Source organism: Paramisgurnus dabryanus, chromosome 13 (assembly GCF_030506205.2).
Source record: "Paramisgurnus dabryanus chromosome 13, PD_genome_1.1, whole genome shotgun sequence".
Lineage (NCBI taxonomy): Eukaryota > Metazoa > Chordata > Actinopteri > Cypriniformes > Cobitidae > Paramisgurnus > Paramisgurnus dabryanus.
In genome coordinates, this window is record NC_133349.1 from 25,315,501 (window position 1) to 25,341,466 (window position 25,966).

General features: G+C 38.4%; 1 protein-coding gene across 1 annotated transcript in view; it reads right to left on the reverse strand.

Moving 5' to 3' along the window:
• Positions 1-25,966, reverse strand: part of ulk4 (unc-51 like kinase 4) — a 174,446-nt gene that overhangs the window by 63,769 nt on the left and 84,711 nt on the right. The window contains exons 31-32 of the mRNA XM_065270152.2: positions 15,227-15,275; positions 1,738-1,843 (exon numbers count right to left, since the gene is read on the reverse strand). Of these exons, the coding sequence (XP_065126224.1) occupies positions 1,738-1,843; positions 15,227-15,275 (155 nt within the window). The remainder of the gene's footprint in view (positions 1-1,737; positions 1,844-15,226; positions 15,276-25,966) is intronic.

Genomic DNA, 25,966 nt, shown 5'->3' on the forward strand with positions numbered 1-25,966 from the left:
CTCATGTTTGCGTCCTGCTCTCGTGTTCTGTTGCTTGCACCAAAAAGAACCAATTATAGCGTTTTTCCCATCCGGGTAAAGCAGGGACTGGCATTAGCAAGATAGCGCTAATTGTCAGGGTTATATTTAGTACTGGGTCAGAGTTTTCCAAAGGGAAGAGAGCTGATAAGACGCGTAATGATGGCGGCTGCGTGTGGCGGCCTGCAGCTGACCCGGTGCTGTATAAAACAGGTGTGGCGGTGATGTTTGTTGTGTCTGATCTCAGCCCGAAGCACCTGTGTGAGGGGTTGTTGTTATATGGGGAAGCGTGCGTTGCACAGATGTCCTGGAAAACAAGCCATTACAGGCCTGTACTTATCTGGAAGAGCTGGGATGTATGCGTGTCTGATAGAGGTGCATACGGTCAAGCCTTGTTTCAGCATTCAGACAAGAAGTGGCTTTTAAAACCCTTGTGCTTATGTGCAATACTCAAGTTCTCGGAAGACAGGGACATACAGTATTGTTTTCTCGTGGCTGAGGCTGGGTGGGACATGTTAAAGTTCAGATAACACAGGGTTTCCCGCAGCACATTTCAGTTCAGGCGGCACGCCTAGTTTGGAAACCCTACCGCCTTAACTAGGTCGTCCCCAAAAAAAGAGCATATTTTCAAAAAAGGGGAATTTCCCTTTAATCTTGAGTACCTATATAGTAGTATTATACTTTCATACATTTCATAAATCCAAAAAGTCTTTAGTTTTATCAGATTTATAAAAGAGTGCTGTATCGCTTATTTCTGAATAAACCCAAGCTCCTGGAGGTGTACTGCGGGTAGATCGAATCACAAGCAAGCAACACACACAAAACATTATCCCACTGTCTCTGAATAACTTATGATTCACTACACTGAAGTAAGACATCTCTAGAACAGAGCATTGAGAATGTGTTAGTTCACACTGTCGATATGAACCATGAGTGTGTATGTGTACCAGTGCCACTCTCATCACAGCATGTTGAATGTCGAGAGTGTGTGTGTGAATATTACTCATTTTCTTTTATAACACACACACACACAAACGCACACTCAGTATCCATCTCATCTGCGGCAAAGACAGGGATGCTGCAAAAACTGTCAACATGAGCAGGAATATAGGAATCCATTACTCAATAATTCAACACAGGGAGCTGATAGCGCCAGGGTGAGACCGGGCATTGGCAAGTCAGGGGGTGGGAAAAACAGCCATGCGTTGGCATGAATGGAGAAAAACAGATAGCAACGTGTGCAGATGAGAGAGAGCTGCCCAGTGGGTAGATAGACAGCGAGAGATGTGAACAGGGGTAACACGGAGGACTGTTTGCAGCCGAGATGGTGGGTGATGTGAAGACCAGAGGGGTGGAACGCTAAGTAGATGCGGGCTACAGGACCGCCACACGAGAGTCCACACAGAGACGTTCACTGATAAAAGCAGCGGTATCCAGCCCTTAAAAAGCCAACTGAACTCCCTCCCCTCCGACGGAGCGACAAGCAAGAATCAGACAGCCAGATGAGAGCAATAAGGGTCTGGTAATGGAATGAAAACACTCCAAAGCAACACAAGGGCAGCTCTCTGAATGCAACAGCTCTGTGAATGCAGGCCCTTTTCATGTGCGTGTCGGTGTCTGGGTGAAAAGACTGTGTGGGTTTGTGTTTTGTGGTTCAGAGGCAGGTTTGAAAATGCTGGGCTGATGTATCAAAGCGAGAGACGTTCAGATGTACTGCACCTTGCTGGTAGAACGGTCGGAGGTCTGTGCCCTTTTGTCCAATCAGATTGCAGAGGAGAGCGGCGGCGTTCTGCATTGTGCCACCAAGGACGTTACTCTGGTGGTCCTGCAAAATAATGAGTATATTTTGAAAATAGTGTTTGCTGAACAGATATTGGGCAGAAATACACATTTTCAGTTATATATTAATACAGAACAGAAGTCTATAGTGCTAAAACCCCCTTGCAAAATGCAAAGTGCCAGCTTTACAAAATGACTGGATGACGTGTGTAAAAATAACCTATATACCTGTAACACCTTCTTCACAACATTTCATCGCAGTGTCCTTGTCCTATTCATATTTTCTTTATAAAATGTAAAAATATATTTGTTGTTATTATCGAAAATGATTAATAAAACATGTATAATTATTAAATAATTTATAATAAAATTAAAAATAGTAAAAAAAATTAAAATATTATTATTTATGTCATGGGTCTTCAAGAGGGTCTGTGGTGGTCCTCGAAATATTGTTTGAATTCTAACTTTTTTTTTTTTTGAAAAATGTAATTCATAAAAATGCATTAATAGGCTACTAATGAAAATTAAAACCTATTAAAATAAAGAACATAACGTTCCCAGTTAGTAAATTGAAACTGTTATGTAGTATGTTAACAGTATGTGAGTGTGTACACCAAAAGTGATTATTTTAATGTCTTTGTAACTATCATAATGTAAATCCAATTTAATTTGAAACATGAACTAGGGGGGTCCATGCTCCTCCTCTCTATTCATTAAGGTAATGGTTCCCAAACTAAAGAATGAAGACCTCTGATTTATGTAATATATGTATGCTGTTGGGCAAAACCTTGAATCTTCTTATTTCATCTTTTGACTTTTTTCATAAATCATTACTATTAACCACCCTTAAGGGCTGTTCACATTATAACGATAGCTATAAATATAAAAAATGTAGTTTCAAAAATCATTTTATATTAAAGAGAATAGCAGAGTTCACACCACAACTATAATGATAAAAATACAATGAACAATATCGTTGGGATCAATTCCAATTGATTTTTTCTCACCTGATGAACAATAAACCGTTGACAGCCAATCAAATCTATTTGAACTTCAAGTGCACGTGCATTTGAAATAACAGATGACTTGGTGGAGAAGATCATTGCTGAGGTCAATAACATAAAATAACCTCATGTATCAACACTGATGCAGTTGCTGTGAAATTCACTACGTAATGTTTATTCCTACCACACTGACTACTCCAAAAGGTAAGATATTAGATTACACAAACTACTAGACTCACTGTTTAGAGTTACGTGAAACGCAGCATGTTAAGTACATCTAGTTGGTTACCCGCTGTGTAAATGCAACAAGAACAGCATATGTACATATTCAATAACATGTAAACAATTGCAAAACTTACAGGATGTATGTAATATGCCATCAAAGGCAAGTGATTTGCGTGAGCATCTCGCGCATGAACGAATTAGCATAAAGTTATTCCTATCGTCCGGTGGTGTGGACACTAATGCCGCTTTTCCATTGCATAGTATCTTACAGTTTGGTTTGGGTCGGATCAGCTTACTTTTGGGGGCTTTTCCACTGGGTGCAGTACATAGTACCCGATACTTTTTTTAGTACCACCTCGGTCACGGTTCCAAGCTACTAGAGCTGATACCAAAATGTGATGCAAAAACACTGTAGATCACTGATTGGTCTGAGAGAATCGTCACGTCATCGTTATAATGTAAAGATTAGCTTTACCTTCATGCTAGCTTGAGCTGTCTCGAGTAAACCTATTGTCATCTGTGCTTTGCTGTAAGTTCTTAAACTTCCTTTTACCGATGAAAAACATCCACAGGTTGAGAATCAGGAACACCATAACAGTTTTTTCGAGACTTGCAGTTTTTGCCGGACATTTAGAGTCTGCATATATGCTTAAATGCAACTTCAATAAGGCTCAGCGGAGCGCCGTCGACTGATGCCACGGGTGTTTGTACAGAAACTGTCATGTGAGACAGAGGTAGTGATAAACGCAATGTGCAAACATCTATTTGTGGTGGTCAATTTTAAATTTGTGGTGGACTGATAAATAAATAAATGTATGGGAATGTACAACAACGCTCTCACATGTATGATGTCACAGCAGTAGGCAGTGCAAATACAACGACATGCCTATAATCCCTCCCACTCTGAAGTGTTATGGCACTTTTCCATTGCATAGTACCCCACGGTTTAGTTTAGGTCAAGTCAGCTCACCTCAATTTGGCGTGGTTAGCTTTTCCATCGCGTTTAGTATCACTTCGCAGTGGGAGGGATTATAGGCGTGTCGTTATATTTACGCTGCCTACTGCTATGACATCATACAATTGAGAGCGTCGTTGTACATTCCCATACATTCATTTATTTCTCACTCCGCCACAAAATTAAAATTGCCCACCACAGATAGATGTTTGCACATCGCGTTTATCACTACTGTACCTCTGTCTCACATAACAGTTTCTGGCATCAGTCGACACGCTCCGCTGAGCCTCATTCAAGTTGCATTTAAGCATATATAATGCTGACGTACTCGTCGCGAATGTTCCACCACAAACTGCAAGTCTGGAAAAAACTGTTATGGTGTTCCTGATTCTCAACCTGTGGATGTTTTTCATCGCTAAAAGGGAGTTTGGGAACTTATAGCAGAGCACAGACAACATGTTTGCTCGAGCACTGAGGTAAAGCTTTTACATTATAGCGATGACACTGCAGTGACGATTCTCTCAGACCAATCAGTGATCTACAGTGTTTTCACGTCACGTTTGGTATCAGCTCGGGTTGCTTGGAACCCCAACCGAGGTGGTACTAAAAAAGTATTGGGTACCACGTACTGCACCCAATGGAAAAGCTCCCAAAAGTAAGCTGACCTGACCCAAACTAAACCAAACCGTGGGGTACTATGCAATGGAAAACCGCTCTAATATAGTTATCATAAAGTTAACATTATAGTTATCGTTATTATGTGAACGTCCCTTTAGAGTCTGTATGTGGGTTTTGCACATTTTTAACTAATGAAAATTATATTATGACTAATCCTAAAATTCTTATAATTTTGGTAAAATGTGACAAGGTTTCTGCCTGACAAGAGGATATTATACTGTATAAGAAAACTACATTTATCAGCAAAGTCCTTCAAGTGCAAGGACGATCAATGTAAAATGACAGTGGATCACATTCAAACTTGAGTCCCTTGTCAAAACTTGGATCGAAATACAACCCGAATGTGGCAGTGGCATGAGTCACAGCACCACCTTAAGTATGGTTCAGTTTCTTAATTTTTACATTCTGATTTTCATCATTTGCAATGTTTCTAGCTGTATGTTTAGTGATTTTTGCAACTGTCTTCTTCAAAAAAGTGGATTTTTGTAGAAGTGGAATTGTTTGCTAAAAAAACTTGCATGTACTTAGAGGATTTTGCTATGAATGACAGTCGAATTTGTTACATTTGTAAGCAATAAGGTAGGAGAGGCTGTGCTGTATCGTGTATAAGTAACGGCTGAAGGGCGTTGTTAGGCACGACGCGAAGCCGTTACTTATTCACGATACAGCACTTGCCTCAAGTACCTTATTGCTTTTATAAAATGGTTACCACACAATATTAAAGTAAAAAATATATATTAGTGCAACTTTCATGAAGTTAAATAAATAAAAAGCATTCCTTCCGCTAGAAAATAGCCAGAATAGACAAAAATGTGTTCCAATCACTGATCTATATAAATGACTGGACTGCGCATGACGTCACACTTGTGAAGCCACCGCGCCGCCATGTTGGTATACCCAAACGTTCTATCAAATCAATGGACGTTATCAGATTTTAATGATAAAACATCACTTTACTCGTCTTCGTTTTTATATGTGAAGTTACCCTGTACATTATTACAACACAAACGTCCAAAGCATGTAAATAGTTATCTACTGAAAGTTGTACATTTTGCGTTTTAATCAGTTATTATATTATACATTCATACATTCAGTTATTATACATTCATTCATTTATTACAGTATCAGATCAGCAGACAGACCGCAGCATATTTAGTATTAATGACAATAAACGTGCTCATTCTGAAATCTAAATAAATAATCATGCTTTGTACCATATTTGCATGCAATAATTTGCTAGTTTTGTAATTATGTTATCTAAACTTTCAAGTTACCTGAACTTATTTAGAGAAATAACGCTGAACGTCAATGTTTGGCTGAATGTCAAAAAAAACTTTATTTATACCCGTGTCATTAACAAATGCAACAGACACACTCACCTTAATGGTTTTTTATAAATCCATTATCCTGCCCGATTAAAACATAAACATTGCAAATAACACCAGAATTAACAAATAATTTACGTACACATATCTTAAAATTAACCTTGTGTAACTGATACGCTGTAAAGGGGGTACATTTTGATCAAGATTTTGAATGGAAGTCAATGACGCCCTCTGCCGGTTGGGTATACCAAGATGGCGTCTCGAACTCTGCGCTGGCTTCACCTCACGCAGTTACATCAAGCGTTCTATGCGCAATCAAGTCATTTATATAGATCAGTGGTTCCAATGTGTAATATGCAGGAAAGCTCAAATAAAAACAACAAACTGATACATGTGGTTGCTAAGGGTGTTGCTAAGGGCGCAGTGATAAACAGAACCGTTAGGTGAAGCGGTCATAGCAGTGTTTTATCGTGAGTAAGCACACCTATTGACCAATCAGAATCAAGGATTAGAACTAACCATTTAATAAGTAAAAATAAAGCATTTCAGTTATTGACTTATTACCTTTAAATTGCCATTAAAGTAAAATTACTGACCTTAATAACATAAGATTCTTACTTACAAAAAACATGTCAGATGCACTTAAAGGGATTTGCGTCTAAGCCCTTAATACATAACTATACAGTATAGTTTAATGCCAGCAATGAATCACTCCAGGCTGAGATTTTTTCCACAGCTAAAAAGGGGTTTTAGACCCTCTTACCAAGGTTAAATAACCACACCACACAGCTCTTACCACTTGCTAACCCTAAACCTAAGACAATACAACACTCCACCAGGCAAATACTCCAACATCTGCTATAAACAGACTGTCAGTTTCACTTTTAGGTGTTTGTCTGCAATTTTACAGCGTAGAAAGTGAACTCAGTGAAAGAGGGCAGAGGTGCTGTCAGACGGCAAGAATCTTGGCTCTGCCCATCTCATCTTCCCCCAGGGCGGACACAAGAGGCTGGGTGAGGCTAACGGGGGGAGATGGGTAAGGCCGGAGGTGCCGGAGATGGTGCTGTCTGGGTCTTTCGACTCCAGGGTCAAAGACGCAGTTAAATCCTGCAGCAAGCTCTGGTCCAGGGGCCGATTAAAAACATGCTAAACAGACAAAGGCAAGCAGAAAGAAAGTAGAAGAGGTGAAGAAGAAAAATCAATGGGGGTTTTAATTAGAGGTTTGAGAGAGAGAGAAAAAGATAGAGAGAGTTCTGGCCAACTGTGCAGGCTGACAGACAAATAGAAAAGGGTCGGTCTCAGGGGAATCTGCAAGCCCCTCCACAGGCTGTGTGAGAAATTTCAAGGCCTGGAATCATTACTTTATCTGTTTTATTTCCGCACGGAGCCTCGGGAGAGGTGGAGTGGAGGGGTCGTGCATTCATCAGGAACCTTCAGTCCATACATAAATATAGCACTCACACACATAAACTGCCAGAGACACAATAAGGAAGCATTTAATGTTTGGGCTAGAGCAGAAAACAGCTTGGCGACACCCTGGAAGTAATTCATATGGAATAGATATGTTGTGGTCACAGGTTTATAGGCTATTTTATGCTCTGCATCGAGCGTGGCTCATTCGTCAGGAATAATATGTGCATTTCCATTGTAGCTTGACCTCTCAACACTTCCTTCATACATTACCCTACTGATATAAAAGGTGGCTGACTCAATTGACCAGTTAAATCCATCTAAGAAATAACCATGTGTTATTGGGCATCAACCCATGCATTCATTCAATAAAGATTTCATAACCCTACAAATGGCATTACAGTATTTCCATTATGTTACACTGCATCAAAGCAAGAAATATTCAGAGCATGACACTGCCTTACACCTGCATCTACTGTACTGCTCTTAAAACCGCATCCTCCCCCTCCTCTTTCAGGTCCTCAGACTGACAGGAACATCTAAAAGCTTTCTGTGCCCCTTTTCTGCTCAGTAAGTGCGGCTGTGAGCACATCTTGGCTCTCAAGATCTTTAATGGTTTCTTTTTCCCATGCAATCTATACCGTCAGGTCACAGAAGGCGGATGCAATACAAACACTGAGGGCATGACAGTAATTCATCACAAGTTTTTTTCTCAATCATCTTTCTTTACATTTTATTTTTTTGTATTGTCGTGATTTGCATTCAACAAATCATCATCTTTGATGATTTTTGTTTTAAATCTCGACAAATAAGCCGTTTGGGATTTAAGATACAATAACAATTCAAATCTCAGGTAGGAGGTAATAATTTTCTGTTTAAAGATTAATACATCCAAACCCAAAGAGAATGGCATATTGTAAACTGCCAGGGATTGGGATTTGAGGATGAAAATTGCAGTTAACCTCTCTCACAGCTTCTCGCAAGCTTCCTTAGATGGCCAAAGGCATCATACAGTATAAACCCCTCTCTCTCACTCTTTCCTTTTTCATTAATGTTCATTAGAACCTTCAGCATCCTTCATGTCCTTCTCAGCACTCGTGAGGATGAATGAACCACACAGAGGCTTAGATGCTGAGCTGAACTGTGATTGAAGCAATTCAAACATGTCCAGTATGACCTCTAACAAAAGAAAGTTAAAGGGATAGTTCGGCCACAAATTATATTTAACCCATGATTTACTCACCCCCAAGGCGTCCGAGATATGTCCATAATTTTTCAAACAAACACATGTTCAGTTATTTTAGAAAATGTCTTAAGATGTTTCAGTTAATCAAATGTAAAGTTACGGGGTCCACTCCTTTAAGTCCAAAAAATGGGCATCCATCCTTCACAAAATAAATTGTTTTGTTGTAGAAATATCCATATTTAAAACTTAATGAAAGAAAATAACTAGCTTCTGGTAACGCCGGCATCTTAGACTCCTCTGTATTCAGGAGAGAGTATCAGCGTAGTGTACGCACTTTTCTTAATGACGTATGACAAATTTAAAGGGCGGGGACAAAGAGCAGCAGCACAGAACCCTCCATAAACTGCATACACTCTCGTTATTAATGTGGAAGCGACCAAGATGGCGGTGTTACTAGAAGCTAGTTATTTTCATTTGTAAAGTTTTAAATATGGATATTTCTACTAGAGGTCTTCTCGGGTCCAAACAAATGTACCCGAAATTACCTGAATTTTTATAAATAATAAAAAAAGACCTGACCCGAGACAAACCCGAGAAAATTAGACTCGAGTCCTACCCGAACCAGTGGCATTTTTTTTTTTACCCGACTGGACCGTAATGTAAACGGCACCGACTTTGGTGCAGTCTGCAGCCCCGCACGCAGAAGCCATGCAGAAAGAAACCCTGTTGGTCTCGCAACCAATTTGGCGAGCTGCTCCATTTGTTTTACTTTGTTATCTAAAGATGACAAGCAGGTAACGGCTAAAATGTAGGCTACACTTAGAATTGACTGCCATGTCTGTCTCAACAAAAAATTTACTTACCGCCAGCCACACAATGTCGCAAGCGCTCTTGGCAAACAGAGGACAAGTTTGAAAAGGATATTGACGCACACACGAAAGAGAGTTCGGGTCCGTTCGGCAAAAACACATTCATTTTAAATTACCCAAGACCCGATGCCCCTATTATTATTCCCGACCCGTGTCTGTGGCACTCGTGAAACTTTTAGACCCGAACGCATCAGTCGGACCTCGGGTTTTCACATCTACATGTAAGTGGACCCGTGAAGACCTCTAATTTGTACAACAAAACGGTGCGGATTACACTCAGAAGGACTTTGTTTATCATCATGGAGCCATTTGGATTTATTTTGTGAAGGATGATAGCACATTTTTTGGACTTGAAGGAATGGACCCCGTAACTTTAAATTTGATACAGATTTGATTCTAAAATAACTGAAAATTTGTTTGTCTGAAAAAGGATGGACATATGCATCTCGGACAGCTTGGGAGTGAGTAAATCATGGGTTTAATATCATTTTTGGCCAAACTATCCCTTTGGCACTAGAAAAAAGAGAAATACAAGCCCAATATCTCAAAACCTGCTCCTTAAAATTTGTTGGTTCACCTAAAAAAAAAAACAAGATGTTACCTGGTTGCCTTAAAATTTTGAGTACATTCAACATAAAAATATTAGTTATAATAATAAATTGTTGTGTTAACTAATATGAATTAAAGGCAGGATAGGCAGGAATTATCTAAAAAACTTTTTTACAAATTTGTTTAAGCTGTCTTTATATACCAATACATAATTAAAATGTAAATACTCTGAAAAAGAGAGTATGAAACTTGAGTGTCTGTAGACCTTTCACGACTGTTTTAAACACAGTTAATTATTTCCATTCAGGATGAAACAAATGATTGGCTTGCGCGACTATCACTCTCTCTCGCAACCATGGCACCACTCCTGTTGCTATGGGATCTGCCCACACATGTGCACAACCGATTGATTTGAATGTGCACTGGGCACCCTAGGAAGAGCAAAAGTAAATATCGCGTGGCTTTTCCTCGAGTCGACAATGTGGTAGCGGTATTGTCTCCGGAGTGTAGTCCTCATCAGAGTCAACAATGCTTTCATCACGGAAACTCTTCCATGCACAACACCGTGTTATGAATTTTCCACGAAATTCACCTTCATCACAGTGTAACTGATGGAAATAAAAAAAAAAACTTCAATGCAATCTGTTTTTAGCTTTGTCTTATAAAGATATAGCTCGTTTGTTACCGAATCATACTAAATATATTTTAAACTTTTACCAGTATCGATATGCTAGTTTAATAGTGAGTACTAAAAGCCATCCTATTTGTTTATATTCATAGTGATAAAGTTAGGTGTATTATTACATGTGATTGTGACATGATGTTACTACATGCACCGCGCAGAGCCGGTCAGCGTTGCGCGTTCATGTGTTTTGGGGGCGTGGCTTTAGAAGAAACCCAGAAGTGAGGGGGTGGAGTGAATGGAAAAACGAGCTGTGGTCATGAGAGGTCTACAGACACTCGATTTTTATACTCTCTTTTTCAGAGTACTTACATTTTACTTATGTATTGATATATAAAGACAACTAAAACAAATTTGTAAAAAAGTTTTTTTAGATAATTCCTGCCTATCCTGCCTTTAACTCAAAATTGTAAAGCAACAACTGCAACAGTGTAGTCATTGGTAAAATTTGTGATTGTGATATGCAACAGATGATTTTGTCACCAGCCCTTAATAAAATTTCAGGGCGGAGAAATACCCATACAAGGCAAACAACACCAAACCTTGTGAAATTACTAAGTAGTAATAGAGATAGTAAACGAGATATTTGCTTTAACATACACCACTAACTACCTCGCAAACAATAAGAGCTAAAATTAAATGAATGCATCATTCTGAAGCTTTATTTTCTCTGGAGATTCTGAAAGGAAAAGCAGAAGGATGTTCTGCCAGACAATAGCCCCTAACCAAATAATGCTGGCAATAACAGCAGAGGCAATTTCCAAAGCAAACAACAGCTGAGTGAATAAGAGGAGCACATGAATATTACAGATCTGTAGACAGCCCACCTCACTGGTGCTGCAAATGCCTGGCAAATGTGATAACAGACCTCAGGTCAGCGGACCGGATAGAGAAGTGAACAGGTAAGTAAGGAGTAATTGACGACTGCCCGTTTAATTTTTCGAAAATAATGCACATCCAAGGTGGTAATGCTGGCTTCCATATATATATATATATATATATATATATATATATATATATATATATATATATATATATATATATATATATATATATATATATATATATATATATATATATATATATATATATATATATATATATATATATATATATATATATATATATATATATATATATATATAAGGCCTATGTGCATTAATGTGCGTGCGCCCACCCCCACATACACACATTCTATAACCACCGCACAACCACTGTGAATTGGTGCATTACCATTGCGGTGGTAAAATACTGCCACCGTCACAGCCCTAAGAGTTTTATAGTATACCATTACAAAATACAAGTTAGTCTGAATAGATCTTTTCCATACACACAATCATATAATACACCCAAATCTCAATCCCCCAGTGCCACAAGAGAAAGAAGGGATAAAAAGTTAAAGTAGGTTTATGAATTCTGTCCTGTTATACATAAAGATAAGCGGAAGCTGCCCCCTCCTTGTATTTCACTAAAAGATTTTTTCCAGCAATTTTTTTTTTTCAAGAGGTACATAAAATTATACCTCTTTAGTCCACAAAGATATAATCCCTCTACCTGAGTGCTATATATTTTATGGCTGCTAACCACAGATTAACCACTAAACATTCATTAATAAATTAAGTGTCGCTTATCGGGTAACCCTGAGCTCCATTGGTAAATAAGTATCAGCAACTACGGCAATGATTGTATACATCTAATTGAGAACTACGGCATATTTAAGTCCGATAAGGTACAGATTTTCGATAAGGTACTTTAAAACGTATGTACTAGTCTTACAAGGGTACAGTAGATGCTATGACCTGTTTTCACAGACAAGGCTTAAGCTAAAAACTACTGTAAAAATAGCTTGCACTGACTATCTTAAAATATATCAGTGCAATTGTTTCGTCTCAAGATGCACACAAGTAATGTTTTTTATAAGGTACATTTATAAAAGCTACTTAAAGGCATGGTCCTGGCTTAACCGAAGCCCTGTTTATAAAACCAGGCCTAAACACATTAAATTGAATATTGATGGCTACCAAAAGAAAAGTCTGACCTTCTAGCAAATTGTTTAGCATTCATCATCACTAAATAAGCAACTCAGATCTTCGTAATAGTAATTTTTACTTCAGGTAATATAAACATGTCAAAGGCTCGATCCTGAGAAATTGTTGGTTCTGGACTAACAATAACCATTCATCAGAAACCTTTCAAAATAAACTAAACATTCCCATGGTGGACCTATAAGAAATTCTTGCTATTCAGTCTTTTGTTCCCTTCGGCCTATTAGAAACCGCTTACATAAAGTATGTGTGTGCGTGCACGTGTTTGTGTGTTGACTGGTAAGAGTTGATGGAGGGTCCACTGTAATGAGAATGTAACCTGCTGTTGAAAAGGCCTCACATCCACACTCCATTAACTCTGCAACCCAATTACATATTACTCTCTGATAGGTCAGAGCCTCACCGCCTCATTTACATAATAACTCAATGGATGGGAACAAGCTCAGAGGAAAAGGTCTGCCTGTTACACATAAACACACACACCATTTGAAAACCCAAACAAGCCATTCTTTACATTTATAAAAAACTAGGGCTGTCAAACGATTAATTTTGATTAATCGCATACAAAAAAAGTTTGTGTGTACATTTATGTGTGTGATTATTATATACTATAATACTATATCAAAATACAACCAAGCATGTATAATTTTAAGAAAAATGTTATTCATATATACATTTGTTTTATACACACGCACACACATCTTAAACATATACATGAATGTTTGTATATTTATAAATTCTTAATAATTACACACAGTACACACACTTTTACTTTGTATGCGATTAATCGTTTAACAGACTAATATGAACACATTATAATTTACCTTGCCATGTTTCAATTTATTTTAAAGGGGCAATAAGTAGGATTTACCCCCATCTAGTGGTGAAATTTTATTTTGCATTCAAATGAACAGCGCTCTCTAGCGCCTCGCCTTACCAAATGCGTTTTGCAACTACGGTAGCCGTTATGTACTCACTGATCTCCTTTGCCGTTTCAGCTGGTTCCTGTGTTCTGAATGAAAGCGCATTGTGGAAACGCATTGGTAGGCTAGTGCTTTTCGTCCCTCTCTGCTATTATAGTTTATCAATACGGCGAAACGATATGAAAGCCTCCTTGGACTTACCCGTTCAATGTAAGTAAAGAGAAGAAATTCTAAGCTTACAAAGAAAAGTCAGATCACGGGCAGAGGTCATTTGACACCAACGAGGACATATTTATAAATAAAGACATTGATATTGAATAATAAAACACTTAAAACCCTACTTACTGTCCCTTTAAAGGAGTTGTTCACCCAAAAATGACAAATGTTACTTTAGTTTGTGGCACTTTAACTCTTTCTCCGCCAGCTTTTTTTAAAGTTGCCAGCCAGCGGCAGCATTTTTTATGATTTTCACAAAAGTTTAATACCTTCCAGAAAATGATGTTCTTTACATATACAGACTATCTGCTTTAAAAACATTTGTTCTCTTTTTGTCACCTCTCAAATATGGGTTGCTTCTTCAAAAATACAACATTTTGAGCAAAAAGCTGAGATAACTGCATTTTTGTGAAGGACTTTTGACAAAGATCAGATTCAGAGTGATCCTCAAAACATACATGGAGTTTGAACTGTTTAAAAGGGTTAGTTTCGGGTTTTAAACGTTGGGTAAGAGCGCCACTTGGTGGATAACAGCGGAAATACAGATTGCCAGAAAAACTCATAATTGCCAGGGAAGCGTTTTCTCTTAATTGATGGGTTAACTCGTCAATGGCAAGGAAAGAGTTAAAAGAGACTCTTGCAGACATCAACTAAAAATAATCTCTTTATAGAAAGGTACATTTAAAAAATGGTAATTGGTAATCTCCAATGGAATATACAGTAGCTTACAAGGTGTGTGGACTTCTTTTATGGCACTTTATGATCTTTGTTTTAGTAATTTTTTGTTTTAATAGCAACAGTCAATGAACTATGTAAAGATTTTTTGTATTGTATAGGAAAAAAACAGCATGTGAGTTTGAAATAATGTATGAGTAAACAATTGTAATTTTTTTTTAAACGACTTTACAAACAGGCACACTCGATGCTTCATGTACTTTTTCAAGAGCTTGCGAAATGTAAGAGGTGCTGCTCCCTAAAACACATTCATGCACCTCTGCTGGTTTATTTTCAACCCACGGTTGGTTCAAAAAGGGACGAACCCAGCCTTTGGGTTGAATTAACTTAGAAAATGTTTATATTTGACCTATCAATGGGTTAAAACAACCCAGCATTTTGGGTTGAAACAACCCAGCATAGGTTAAATTAAAATCCAACGGGTTGGCCTCGTCTCTTTTAAAACCAAGCATTTTTAGAGTGCACCATTACCAATTTCTAAAGTAATGCATAGCGTTTTTGATTTTCATAAAGTTAATCGTTTTGGGATAATTTCACTGCTTACAGCGAAAGCAGAAAACTCAAGGCAATAAATAAAACAAGCCAACAGTCACTAAAGAAATCCAGAAGTCCCAGTAGCACGCTTACCTCTATGACTTGAAAGACCGTGGACAGGAGACGGCTCTCTCTAACAAGCCTGTTGGGGAAAACACACACACACGTTAGCATGTGTACAGCTTGCGACAGACACATTTACTTCATAGCGCTAGGCTCGTGTTCCATCTTTATTAGCGTGACACTCGTGAGTGCGTTTGGGTATTGGCACTGAACGTGACCGCTGAGGTGTGAACGCTCCGCCGTGCCAAGATCAGTCATCTGGGAAAATGACCTTTGACTAATCCATAGACGAGTGAAGGGGGGCAAGTACGTCAATGAATACATGAAAGACTGATGGAGGGAGCGAGTGCAAGGAAAAATACACAACATATGCAGTGAAAATCAGACAGGGTTGTCTACTTAGGCCAATTTTTTAGGCATCATAGTTTGTATAGGAGGGGAGGTTTGAACTAAGGAGCTAAAATGCTGTCTATGCAGAATGCTTACTAAGTCTGAATCGCACAATGTCCAAAAATGCTGCATAGGTAGGCACCTCGGTGGGTTCAAACCATTTAAATCAAACGTTTGATTTTGCCTACAATGGCCAAAAGTGCTGTCTATGTAGGCAGCTCAATATGTTTTGACACACAGCCAAGTGAATGCTCCAGCGGGCACGACTCAGCAGAGTAATGCAAGTCTTTATTGAAAATGACTCTTTATTGGTTAAGCTTTTAGATATATAGAGATTACCGTATGCAAAATGTGTTTAAAGCAGAATGCCGCAGCAAGAGACACATTTAAGGGTCACATGTTAAATACATATGGTGCACTTGCCAGTCAATACAGTGATATATCACATACTATAGCAAGAGTTATTTGGCCATCCTCCCCAGAGTGTGTCCTCCATAGAGAATTTCTTTGAGGACTGAGAGAAAAAGAGATAAGGTTTTGCCGAGGTCTATAGCAGTAAATCTCACCTTAAACTTGCTGTATATGAACCCAAAGCCACAGGTAGAGAATTATCCTCTTTGTGTCTCAAAGTCTACTAAAAGTTAGCACCGCTCAAAATCTGGGATTTGGGGATTTTTATGGTCAAAGTTTTATAGCTCCAAAATAATTTTATATTATTGATAGAGTACAAAATGAAGTCAACAGCCAAAAACTGGGGCAGCAACAAAGATACTAAGCTTAAAACCACAATAAATGCCAAATTGATGATTCGTATGGATTTACTGCCTCTATACTGTGTGCTTCTTGATAACTCTTAGCATATAAGCAATTTTAATGTACAACCCTTTCCTCTGAGAAAACAAACCCAGTTTCGTGAATCCATTTATTTCGCATTTATGGATGCAATGAAATGCTCTCTGAAAAGAGCACAACCCATCTCTAAAATACCACCTGTCCCCCATTATACTGTAGAAAGCAGGGCCCACGGCTCTGATGTAAACAAAAAGCTATTAGATAAGACAAATTACAAACTTCTAAGAAAACACTTTTTGGCATTTTTGCTATTAATACACCAACGCTCAATGTGTGCTACAGCACGGTTCCAACACTAAGGAACACGAAATACATTACCTGTGCAAAAATAATGAATTCACTCATATGGCAACATAAACTAGACAATCACCCACCGTAAACCGAGTCCACAGACAGAACAATGACGCATGTTGAGCAATCAGTACTCAAGTGTGTACCCATGTGCTCTGTCTACAGTCTGCTGTTTCAGAACAGTCAATGATCTCTCATCTGCCTGCGCTCTCCTTCCCAACAAACATCATTACCTCTACAATTACCAACAAACACAAGAGCCAATTCAAAAGACACACTCTGGGTACAACGGAGTAAGCAAGCATAATGAATAGGAGTACTTTATCTTATGACAGACTGGAGACAGAGCGAGAGCAGCGTTTTCTCACTGAAGGCTTATTCGTGTCCCGTATGTGCTCCATTAGGTCTTTAATAGGCAAGCAGCCTGCAGTCTGGATCGCTCATCCATCTCGCTGAATGACGAGTGTTTGCGGTGGTAAATGGGGTCAACTGGGTGGGTGGGAAAATACTGAGCCTTTCACATATGCAGCTTTCAGACCAATCTGGTTACTGACCCACTTGCGTGACCCACAGGACAGGTAGACTGTACCTAGATGCGAACCTGAATTGTGGTTTAAATTGAAATGGATTGCAGATCTCACAAGACCTCGAAAGAACAGCTTCGGGTCAAATTTGAGAAACAGAAATAGGAAATTACATAACTTTGCTAAACGAAAATTCAGCTTATGTGTTGAAGCATAAAGATTCTTTAAAGCATTGTTACAGAATTGTATGACCTCAGCTGTAAAAAGGTATTGAAATGCCCAAAGTGACAGATTCAGGGGGCGTTTACAAGATAGCAATTTCAACCGTAAATGGGAAAGTTTTTATGTGATTTTACTGTTTTGTGGTCTTTAAAACACAAACTTTCAAATACGGGTTTAAGTGCAAGTTTTTATCCGCCTTGTTGTCTTTGTGTAAACTACATAAACGCAAATCCGTAATAACGATGACATCATGCACATGTGTTAATTCAGTTTATACATTTTCAGAAAATAGGTATTTGAAGGTACAAAAGTGTACCGCCCCAGTGACAACATTTTTCCCTTCATATTTAAAAGGTACATATTGGTACCTCTAAGGTACATGCTGGTAGCCTGGCTCCGCCCTCCTACGTGTTTCCGCTTAATTTTCATTTCGCTTCAGCAGTACGTCTGGGATTGCTCTAAAGAGTTTCGTTTTCTCCTGCAAAAATCTGCAGGACCAATCAGTGAACAGATGGGGGTGGCTAAGAATGATGAAGTTGAGGTTGTGCGTCAGTTTGAGTTGTTGTTCATTAATGGCAGCGGAGAAAGACGTGAGAAAAGCTATTCGGTCCGTTGTTGCAAAACTGCCGAATATACAGAAGTTAAAGCCGGAGCAAGAACCAGGTTTGCTAAGTTTTGTTTGTCTGATTATTCTGACTTGTTGTTTCCGGACGGTTTCGTTGCATGATTTACGTCACGACCAAACGTTAGCAATTGGCTTTGGCAGATCCTGAGTGACTCTGGGCAGATCCAATAGTTTTAAACTTCAACAATGGACCCTCATTAACGGAAGTAACGCTTTGCAATGGCGTGGCCAGACTTTCTGTACAAATGAAATGAATGTACGAGAGTGGTTGGTCCAGGCTAACATGCTGGTGCCTTAAAGATACAAACTGAATCCCAAAGATACATACAGTATCAGAACCTAAAGGGCTGTTTATACCTAGTATTAAAGGCGGGGTGATCTCTGAAAGCCAATGTTGAAATCACCTAAACAAACATGCCCCTACTGCAATAGAATCTGGACCTTCTTTTGATAGACCCACCCCACATATGCAAACCAGGCAACAATGTTGGTTAGTAGACACGCCCCTTACTGCTGATTGGCTGTGTTTTGCTACTCGGCCCGACTCCCGAATCCGTCTCTTTTGTCCACTTCTCTCCTGATTATTTTGAGAGGGTCTATGGGCGAGTCTCTCTGCTTTCATTTAAATGCGTGAGGGAGAAATGACGAGTTTAAATTGACGGAAACTAATATTAGGTCAGAGTAAGCTGCTTGTGTTGTTAGTAAACATGTTGCACTATGTATTGTAAATGTATATGTAAGAGCTTTTTCAGATATTTCAGAGAAATCGATGAAACAAGCTCAAAATGAAAGAGGCTGAGAGCAGCCGCTTCAGTTTTATCATTGAAAGCCTAAAGATGGCGTTAAACACGTTGGTTCACGCTAGAAGTCATGTCCAATGTAAAAACATTGTGCTCGGTACATCACATTAGATCAATTGGCTGATAACATTTGCATCCCAAACTACGAAAGCATCTTAGGCACACAACCCTTGACAGACCTGACAAATATTGCGTTACTTACTCACCGTTTTCCGCGTGTAAATCCAGAAAGATGGATGCAAAACATATAATAGTCAGAAAAATTTAATTTTCGTTATGCACTATAATATGAAGAGTTCAGATGCAATGATTTCTTGTTAGTTAGCATTTTTTTATCAGACTCTTAATGGATTCTGCAAAAAAAAGTATTAGGTGAACGTATATCGGTTACAATCATTATCTAATTTTTGACGGAAGGGGGGCATTTTGCGGCTTTTGTATCTAAACTCTTCATATATATATCTTATATCTTGATTAAGGGGTGAATTGCGATTGGGACAAGTCAGATTTGTACCTGATTCATGCCGCAATATGTTATAACTAGCCCAGCCATTACCATGACCTATAAGCAGAGATAAAGTTTGCTCAAGCCTTGACTTATATCTTAAATCTGATTTTAACATCTCCTCTATCCCCTGTCCCAAAAATAGGATTTGGCTCTGTGTCTAAACTCACAGAACAATGCACGCTTCACATTTTTGTGCGCATCTAAGAGCGATATCAACCTCGCTAAGCGGCATTTTCACGGAACCGTGAGGTTTCCAGATTGGCATTTACACTGGTAAATGTCAGCGGAAGACACTAAAGCAACTAATAAGAGCAAGTATGCACGTAATCTTTACGCCTGTAGACAACGTTTGCATCTGATCTCCAATCAGTCGATGAGGAGAGCCGTGGCCACGCGTTCCTCATTTCCTCCTCGTAATTGCACAAAACAGCCATGACATTTACCGGCCCGCTGGGGCAGAGACACAATCAGAGCCGTGTAGGGTGCGATTTCTCCCACGGTCCACTTCTGCAAGTTATTTTGTTCCAGTGCACTAACAAATAGATATTTTACATTGATTCCAGACGGCCCATCCATGCATCTGTCCATCCATCTCCGTCACGAGTGTTCAGCGAGTTTACCCTGCTGGCATTTGTAAGCCAGAGAAACTGTTCTTCCCACACATCCCCACATAAACAGTGGTGAGAGAATAATAGCCAGTCACACATACAAACAAATCGTGACACATCTACAGGTTGAGCACCATGGACACAGACAGCTCCTCCACACAGCACGTCCACTGCAATATCTCACTAGCTGAGGGCGTCACCTTTCACTGCAGTGGAGGCCAAAACACCTTCACTTGAGGAGAACGGTAAAAAAATATTTTTTTTTTATAAATATCCATGACCTTTATAGGAATCTTTTAATTTCCATTATTTTCCAGGCCTCAAAAATGATCAATGGTCAAGGCTTTTCATGTCGCCAATTTTAGCTAAATCGGTAGTTTTGTGCAGCTGCTTTGGATAAAAGTGTCTGGCAAATGTAGAAATATGAACGTAACACTTTTTGAAAGGTGGTCTGGTGGGTGTACATGATCCTTTAAGTGGTAATGACATGTCTTATGCGTAGGCATTACAAGCTATAGACCCCCAACATTTCCTGTCACCCTACCACTGTCACTAAAATGAAATGTGGCAAGATCCCAAAAAAGAATTTCTGTAAGCTGTCGGATCAATCTGCCTCGGCTATTTAACCCCCCCCCCCCATCTTTCACAATCACGAACCCCCCAGTGCGTAAAATTTCCTCTTTCTGCTAAAACAGAGCACTTCAGAGTTTAATCTAAAACACAGTAGTTAAAAACTAGTTAATTATCAACAACCTAAGCATTGACCAATGTACTCCCGAAATAAACTGATAAAATTAACACTTCGGCACGGCTTCTTAAGTACACGCACAATTTCCGTGGTTTGTACAAAGCCGAAGTGGCCAAAGGTTCGCGATAATTGGAAAGTTTGAACTACTATCAGAACCGATAATAAAGGAGCGGCAAAGCTCGTACAGAACCTGCTAATGTCCCTCATTTGCAATCTCATTTCGCCTGGAAGCCATCAAGAGAAGGTCTGCGCTTTTTAGGACTTTATCAAGCGCTGGCAAAATGCAATTTAATTTCACCATTGTGAGTGGAAATAGCTCCTCGCGGACGGGGGGGTCGGTGCGGCGTCGGGCGAACGCTTTCCGATTGGTGACATCAATTTGAATAGTTCAGCCGTGTGGCTGCGCCTCTATCAGCACTAAGAAAGACAATGTGCACGGGGCCAGCAGGAGCCATTAGGGAAACAGCAGGGGATGAGGATGAGATAAGAAACACACATACACACATAAGCTGCAGAGATGGTAAGTAAAGGGCAAAAAAAAAAAAAATTTGAGAACATTTAAGGATTTTGTGTGTGACTCATGATGCACTCAATATGTACTAATGGAAAACTTACATTGAATACTTTAAAACATATTCAAAAATTATCTCTGTATATTTAGAAATAATTCATGAGTACCACAATCTATAAGTTACACTGTGTACTACACACCAATGTTTGGATCTGTAATTTATGTGGATCAATATTTTTCTTTTTACTTGTATTATATAACTTAAAGTCTACAGTATATGTGTAAAGGGTCTATATTATGTATAGCATCTGTGAATGAGAGATGCACATGAAATAAGTTCTTTTTTTAATTGTGCAGTTTTTTGGGTAAAGTTGTGTGACCCTACAGTCACATTAGCTACAAAATTGAGCGACACCGAGCGACACGCACTCGCTTGATGGGCGTTCCTTGGCTTGTATCTAAAAGCGGTTCCAAAAGTCACTTTAGAGGTATTGTTAAGTTACAAGAACGATGTTTTTGGATTTAAAAGGATTTATTTCTCGATAAAAGTAACAAATATATAAGATAAAATGTCAAACTTCTCAGATATATACAGGTACAGAAATACGCATTTTTCACCATCTTGAGTTTTTTTCTTCGACCTACGTCACCCTGCCCCTTTGCTCCGATTGGCAGTCGCTTTGTCGCATCGCTCAGCATTTGCATAAAATAGCCTTCTTGTCTATTTTGGCCCCACCTTGCTTACGTATAGGAGAGCTCGTCACTTGTCGCTAGCAAACGGCCACTCCCATTGAAAATGAATGGTAGCCTGTCGCTCTGTCTCTTGTAGCTAATGTGACTGGGGGGTTAGTGCTTAAAACAATAGCGGTAGTAGCTTTGCCTCCAGATGCAAACACTATTATTATTATTATTATTATTACAAAAATGGTTAAAGGACTATTCAATTTTCTTAAAAGAAAAATCCAGATAATTTACTCACCACAATGTCTTCCAAAATGTTGATGTCTTTCTTTGTTCAGTCCAGAAGAAATTATGTTTTTTGAGGAAAACATTGCAGGATTTTTCTCATTTTAATGGACTTTAATAGAGCCCAACATTTAATCCTTAACTCAACACTTAACAGTTTTTTTCAACGGAGTTTCAAAGGACTCTAAATGATCCCAAACGAGGCATAAGGGTCTTATCTAGAAAAACGATTGTCATTTTTGACAATAAAAATAAAAAATATGCACTTTTAAACCACAACTTCTCGTCTAGATCTGGTCGTGATGCGCCAACGTGACCCCACGCAATACGTCATGACGTCACAGAGGACGAACGCGAAACTCCGCCCCAGTGATTACAAGTGTTGAGAACGAGGACCGGTCCTACGTTGTTGTATGTCAACTGATACAAATTAATGTCTTTGTGTCAGTTTATTGTTTACAATGGTCCGCAAATGTGCGTTTTATATATGTAACACGTGACCTCCCTACGTCACTACGCATTTACGTTAGGTCGCGCTGGACCGGATTTAGACGAGAAGTTGTGCTTTAAAAGTGTATATTTGTTATTTTTATTGTCAAAAACAACAATCGTTTTGCTAGATAAGACCCTTATGCCTCGTTTGGGATCATTTAGAGTCCTTTGAAACTCTGTTGAAAAAAACAGTTAGGTGTTGAGTTAAGTATTAAATGTTGGGCTCTATTAAAGTCCATTAAAATGAGAAAAATCCTGCAATGTTTTCCTCAAAAAACATAATTTCTTCTGGACTGAACAAAGAAAGACATTAACATTTTGGATGACATGGTGGTGAGTAAATTATCTGGATTTTTCTTTTAAGAAAATTGAATATTCCTTTAAAAATGGCTTTACTTTACACTAATATTTTAAATATTAAACATTTTTAAGCTGATTTATAAAAATGCTAATAATATGCAGCAAAAATTAGACTTTAAAATTAGAAAAGAGATTAGCTAAATGTTATGTTGGCTTTTAAAAAATATTTCCAAATGACTGAATTTTACACATTGACATGACATAGCTTACAATGTGCAAAATCATTTGATTTCATTTTTATAATATGATACAATGGTAGTTTATTGACTTATTTGTGCAGTAAGGTATAATGGTAGATTTACCTCTGCCTCACATTTACTTGCCTGGAGGAGAACTTGTTAAAAGTGATATAGCGTACCCCATTCTCATCATTTTATTGGAAAACTATTTTTAATGTTGCAGCAGAAAGCAGCTGCATCTTTAAATCCACTTATAAACTTTATTACCCCCTCAGTCTGACCTACTTTAAAAATTTCATGATCAATAATCTAATAACGTTGAGTTCAGGAACACACGGGAGACCGGGCCAAATGAGAAATGGATCAAAGCAAACTTCTGGCCAGTGTCTCTGCTACAGTACATTTTACAGTCTTTTTTCTCAAGTAAATATTCATATACTATTCTGTGGTTAAGATTAAATAGTAGTAGTAATAAATTAGGGCCAGATGTTGAATTGCTGTAGGTTACCAAGGGCCAGATTTACTAACAGCTTGAGTCAGCGCAAACCATCATTTTGGCATTGAATAACGACTGTCGGGATTAACTAAAGACGTGCGGTGGATAATTAGCACTGAAAAGGTGTGGTGTAGTTATTTTTGCGACTGACCTTATTGCATCCATTTCTAGGAGTTTCCCTTTCAGACGCAACATTTATAGGAGGAGATTATTTAAACGATTCACACAACGTGATTTACTAATGTTTGCATGTGTGATATAACTGGTATTTGTGTCATTATTTAACGCAGAAAAAAAGCTTTTTGCGCTTGAAATGGCTAATAGGAAAGGCATCAGAGAGCACGTGGTACAAGGCAGAGGATTTTTTTTTACATGTAACAGTTTATTTGGAATGAAAGAGGAACATATTATTAAAAAATACTGTTTGCCAAGCCATGTTATTTTTTATTTACTTAAGTAAATAAAATAGGAGTCACTAGAAGTCACACAATAGCAGGTGTTTCAAAACTTCTTCATCTTTTTGTTCTCCAGTTCTTTCAGTGTACTATGGCTTTGTTAGCTGGGATGTCCGTGGTGCTGAACCTAAGGGCATCAGGCATTAGTAGATCACCTGCAGGAGCATCAGCTCTGCTTATTTGTGACCCTGAACTAATTTGCGCTGCTCTTAGTAGATTGCGTTGGTCATTATGGAAATCAGCTGTTGCACCTGTTTTATTAAATTTGCGCCTTTTTAGTAAATAACCCGCAGATATTACTACTCCCATCAGTGATTATTTGGAAATGCGCTTTCGCACTAATTTTACCCTTTAAGTAAATCTTGCCCCTAAACATATGGGGCTCTATCATACTTCCGGTGCAATGCAGCGCAATGGCAACGCAAGTGTCTTTAGTTTCAACCCAGCGCAATGACAATTTTCACGTTTAGCATCACGTTGTTTAAATAGCAAATGCATTTGTGCCCAATGTTGCGCCCATGGGCGTTCTGGTCTGAAAACGAGGTGTGTTCAGGCGCATTGTTGGCGCGTTGATATTTTGAGGCAACTAAAATAGACTACACCATTGACCAACAAAAACCTGCTCTAAAGTCAAAAGTCAATGGCGCAATATGTTTTTTGTTATTTAAAGAGCGCATAAGTAATATGTGCCTATAAACGGGACAACAATGCGGGTTTGCTTATCACATACATGAATGCGCAGCAGCACAAAAACGCTTTTAAATATGAAAGATTAAAGGATTGAATGTAAAAGATTATTATTGAGTCTCTTAGACATAAATGAGGACCGATTATGAGACGTTAGAGGGCGTAAAAAGCTGCTTCACCTGTAGCCTGGTAAGTAAATAAATGCATCTATTTTTAAATGTTTTTTTAAACTCTATCCTATTGTATATGATGACTCTGTACCTGTGGATATAGCTACCCAGTCTCACAAGGTTTCGTGATATAGTCACATATTTTTTTTATTCTTTTATCGTGATATTATCACAAATTTACGTTTTTTTTTCGTGATCGTATAACGAATTCCGGTTTTCGTGTGATTATCACGTATTGGTTACTCAACTGCTTTTTCCTGTTTTTAAACCATTTTCACTTCGGTTTAGGGTTAGATTTGGTGCTTGCATTAGAATATCACTTTATACATTGGTTTATACAATTTTTTCTGATTATTTTTTTTATAATTCGCGCGTTAGGGTTAAAGTTGGGTTTGGGTAGGGATGTCATTTTATGTAAATCTAACCCTAAACTGAAGCGACAATGGTAAGAAAATAGGACAAAACAGTTGAGTAACCAATACGTGATAATCACACGAAAACAGGAATTCATTATATGATCACGAAAAAATGCGGAAATTCGTGATAATATCACGAAAAAAAAAAAAAAAACGTGACTATATAACGAAATTTCGTGAGACTGGGTTAGATATAGTGTGAAGAGAAACATTTTAAGTAATGCTTTTTAAAAATCCCATGGTGCAGTCCAAGTGCTGACACGCTTTGGCTCTCCGCACGTTTGTAAATTCTTTATCTCTTGTTTGTATTTTTAGAGTACAAACCTTTTCTTGCATATTTGCTAATTATTTTATGAGATTACATTGATTGTGTAGGATAGCAATACATTTACAGCAATTGAAAGCCGGCTATTTGTACTTCTATGGCTGAAAAAAAGGCTTTTAAAGGTTTTAATACAAAAATTAAAGTT